The sequence below is a fragment of the Chrysochloris asiatica genome, unplaced genomic scaffold (assembly GCF_000296735.1).
Source record: "Chrysochloris asiatica unplaced genomic scaffold, ChrAsi1.0 scaffold00017, whole genome shotgun sequence".
NCBI lineage: Eukaryota > Metazoa > Chordata > Mammalia > Afrosoricida > Chrysochloridae > Chrysochloris > Chrysochloris asiatica.
Window position 1 is genome coordinate 17234764 of NW_006408535.1, and position 3644 is coordinate 17238407.

Below are 3644 nucleotides of genomic sequence, written 5' to 3' on the forward strand. Positions count from 1 at the left end.
GGAAGAAGTCTATCTCTCCGCCCGGAGCTATGTCCTCTCCACGAAATTTTTGAAGACCCCCACCCTCTGTATTTTAGACTGTAGAAAGAGTATGCTTGGCATTGTTAAAATCCTATGATTTTAGCTACTGATCTGCAAAAATTCCTATTTTTAATCTCTATAATTAACCTATTTTTGCTTCTTCTTTTTTGTTGTTATTTTCACAGCTTCGCAGTACACAGGAAGTCATGTACCTGATCAATTCTACTCATCACCAGGACAATGCCTCCACTTTAGCAAGCAGCAGCACTTCTGTTCCATATCCTGACTCAAAGACCAGTCTGTTCATTGCGTTTCTTTTGCTCATATCATTTATAATCGGTATCATCACCAATGGCCTCTACCTCTGGGTGCTGAAATTCAGAATGAAAAAGACGGTCAATACGCTGTTATTTTTGCATCTCATTCTCTCATATTTTATTTCAACATTGATTATACCATTTATGGCCACCTCCTACCTTCAGAACAATCACTGGAACTTTGGAATTGCCATGTGCAAAGTCTTCAACAGTACTTTGTCTCTGGGGATGTATGCCTCTGTTTACTTCCTCTCAGCCATTAGCCTTGATCGCTATCTTCTAACTCTTCATCCAGTGTGGACACGTCAGCACCGAACCCCACAGTTGGCTTACAACATCATCATTGGAGTTTGGATCTGTGCCACTGCCCTCAGCATGCCCTTTTTGTTTTTCAGGGAGACACATGACAATGGAAAAGGAATTGTGATCTGTCGAAATAACTATGCTATGTCTGCTAACTGGGAAAGCAAAGAGATACAAGCATTGCGGAAATGGATTCATGTGTCCTGTTTCATCAGCCGCTTTTTGCTGGGCTTCCTTCTGCCTTTCTTCATCATTGTTGTTTCTTATGGGAGAGTAGCCCACAAGATAAAAGAGAAAGGCCTAGTCAAGTCCAGCAAACCCTTCAAAGTCATGATGACAGCCATTATCTCTTTCTTTGTGTGTTGGATGCCCTACCATATATACCAGGGCTTAATTCTCACTGAGAGGCATTCACTATTTTTACAGTTAGCTCTGATACTTACAGTAATAACCACTTCCTTCAATACTGCCTTTTCTCCCACACTGTACCTATTTATTGGAGAAAACTTCAAAAAAGTTTTCAAGAAGTCCATTCTTGCTCTGTTTGAGTCAATATTCACTGAGGATTCTTCTTCAGAAAAGACACAAAACCTAAATTCAGGAGCTGAAATTTAAACTTTAAATTTTTGATCCTTGAATGTAGTAGCTGTAAATATCAACTAACAGGGAAGGAATCTTCAACCTATTCCCTCTGTAGGCAGGGTTGATAGGAATGGACAACTTAGACATTGGCTACCTAAAATGGGGGAGCTATAAAGTCACCAAGGAACTGGCTTACAAGTTTTCAAGAGGGAGTTTAATTTCAGAATATGCAGGGGAAGGTAGAATTCCCACTGAATAGTTTTCATCTTGTCTAGACAGGTCTGGTGAAAGGAGATGGGGATAAGATTCCTATTATTCAACAGTGAGTAATTGTTACCATGACTAATTGTGATTGTCACAACTGTAAGGTAGAAGTTTTGTAACATAAAAGGGGGAGTAGTTAATCTTATATTCTAGGAACAGAGGACCCTAGGACCATCAAGGGAGAAGGTCATGAGCAGAATGTGGGGCCTTATCCAGAGAAGCAATGATGGCAGAGATGAAGACATGGAAAGACAGAGCAGCTGAGGACTCTAGACTCATGAAGGGAGAATGACTGTGTGCTGGTGGCCAGGAGGCAGGCTTGCAGAATGTGCACTTTGGTTGTTTAAAAGATTATATATTCCTAAGTGTTTTTGTGTACATCCCACCCACCCCACCCCACCTCACCCCCCAAAAAACAGAGGGAATAGAAGCAAATACTATTGAATGGTGATACAGAGGGGACTGTAATCATTGCAATGAAACAATGAGTGTAAAACCGATGTTCTCCCATGTAAACTATCACTCAATTCACAATAAAAACTTTAATAAAAAGAAAAAAAATTGATCCTTGAACAAACACAGAGTGGTATCCCTACAGGTCCTTGATATCGAGGGACAATAATTCAAAACAATAATTTTCCAAGTGTTTTACTGTTGCAAAGATTTTAAATGTTACTGTATCAAGATACATACATTTCCACCTTGTTACATCAGAGTTTAATATGATAATAAATGCCTTAGAAAGTATATACCTTAAATTTTAAAGTTTATTGAAAGACAACTTTCTCCAGGCAATTACCAATTAACCCTATGTGTATGGATGGCTGTGAAATTCACTTATTCAGACAAAAAAAAACTTTTCAAGAATTAAAATTAATTCAGTGGATGTTGATTCTGCTTTCTTTACATCACCCCCAGAGAAAAGTATGAAATTTCTTAACTGAGAATTTGTTAGACACTGAGAAAGTTCTTTTGAGACAGACGTCTTCTTGGCCAACTGCTCTAGAAAGAGAAGCCTAAGTGGATGGAGACAGTCATCTGGGTCCACCATGTTTCTCCTTTAATAGCCTGGCATACTTCTCCACAGAGAACTCTCATGAATACTGTAAGATGAGTAGAATATGGTATGCCTTACATACAGTATGTGATCCTGGATTTGGAGGCCCAAGGGAGTGAGAAGGGGCTTTTGTTGGGACAACAGTTACATGCCTTAGGAAATATCCCCCAGGAAACAACCCTAAGATCACACATCCTTGAAGACCCATGGTGGATGGTGAACTCTGCAGGGTCATTTAATAAAGATTAAATTTTATAGCCTTCAGTTTGGATTATATCTTAACAGAAAGGAAACAAAAATCCTCACAACCGGACCAATAAGCTATATCATGATAAATACAGAAAACATTGAAGTTGTCAAGGATTTCATTTTACTTGTGTCTACAACCATCGTCCATAGAAGTAGCAGTAAAGCAACTAAAAGGCATATTGCATTGAGCAAATCTGCTGCAAAAAGACCTCTCTAAAGTGTTAGAAAAGGAGCTCTGGTAGCGTAGTGGTTATGAATTGGGCTGCGGATAGTAAGGTCAGCAGTTTGAAACTACCAGCTGCCCCGCGGGAGAAAGATGAGGCTTTCTGCTCCCTTAAAGATTTACAGCCTTGGAAACCCTGTTCAGGGTCGCTATGGGTCGGAACCAACTCAACGGCACCTAACAACAACAACAAAGTGTTAGAAAGCAAAGATGTCACTTTCAGGACTAAGGTGCTCCTGACTCCAGCCATAATATTTTTAATCACTTCATATTCATACAGAAGGAAGAATAATTGCTGCATTTGAATTATGATGTTGGTGAATAATAATTAATATGCCATCATGGACTGCCAGAAGAATGAACAAATCTGTCTCGGAAGAAGTATAACCAGAAAGCTCCTTATAATCCAAGACAGTGAGATTTTGTCTCATGTACTTTGAACATGTCATGTGGAGGGGACCTGGAGAAGAATATATTTGGTCAAGTAGAAGGTCAGTGAAAATAGGAAAGACCCTCAATGAGATGGCTGCAACAATGGGCTCAAAAAAAGAACAAAATTATGAGCATGGTACAGGGCTAAACAGTGTTTCATTTTGTTGAACACAAAGTCATTATGAGTTAGAACCAA

At 39.3% G+C, this 3644-nt stretch overlaps 1 protein-coding gene across 1 annotated transcript; it reads left to right on the top strand.

Moving 5' to 3' along the window:
- Positions 1-227: 227 nt before the first annotated feature.
- GPR33 (G protein-coupled receptor 33) lies at positions 228-1256 on the top strand. The gene has a single exon (XM_006835504.1). The coding sequence runs from the start codon at positions 228-230 to the stop codon at positions 1254-1256; it is 1029 nt and encodes a 342-aa protein (XP_006835567.1).
- Positions 1257-3644: the final 2388 nt, after the last annotated feature.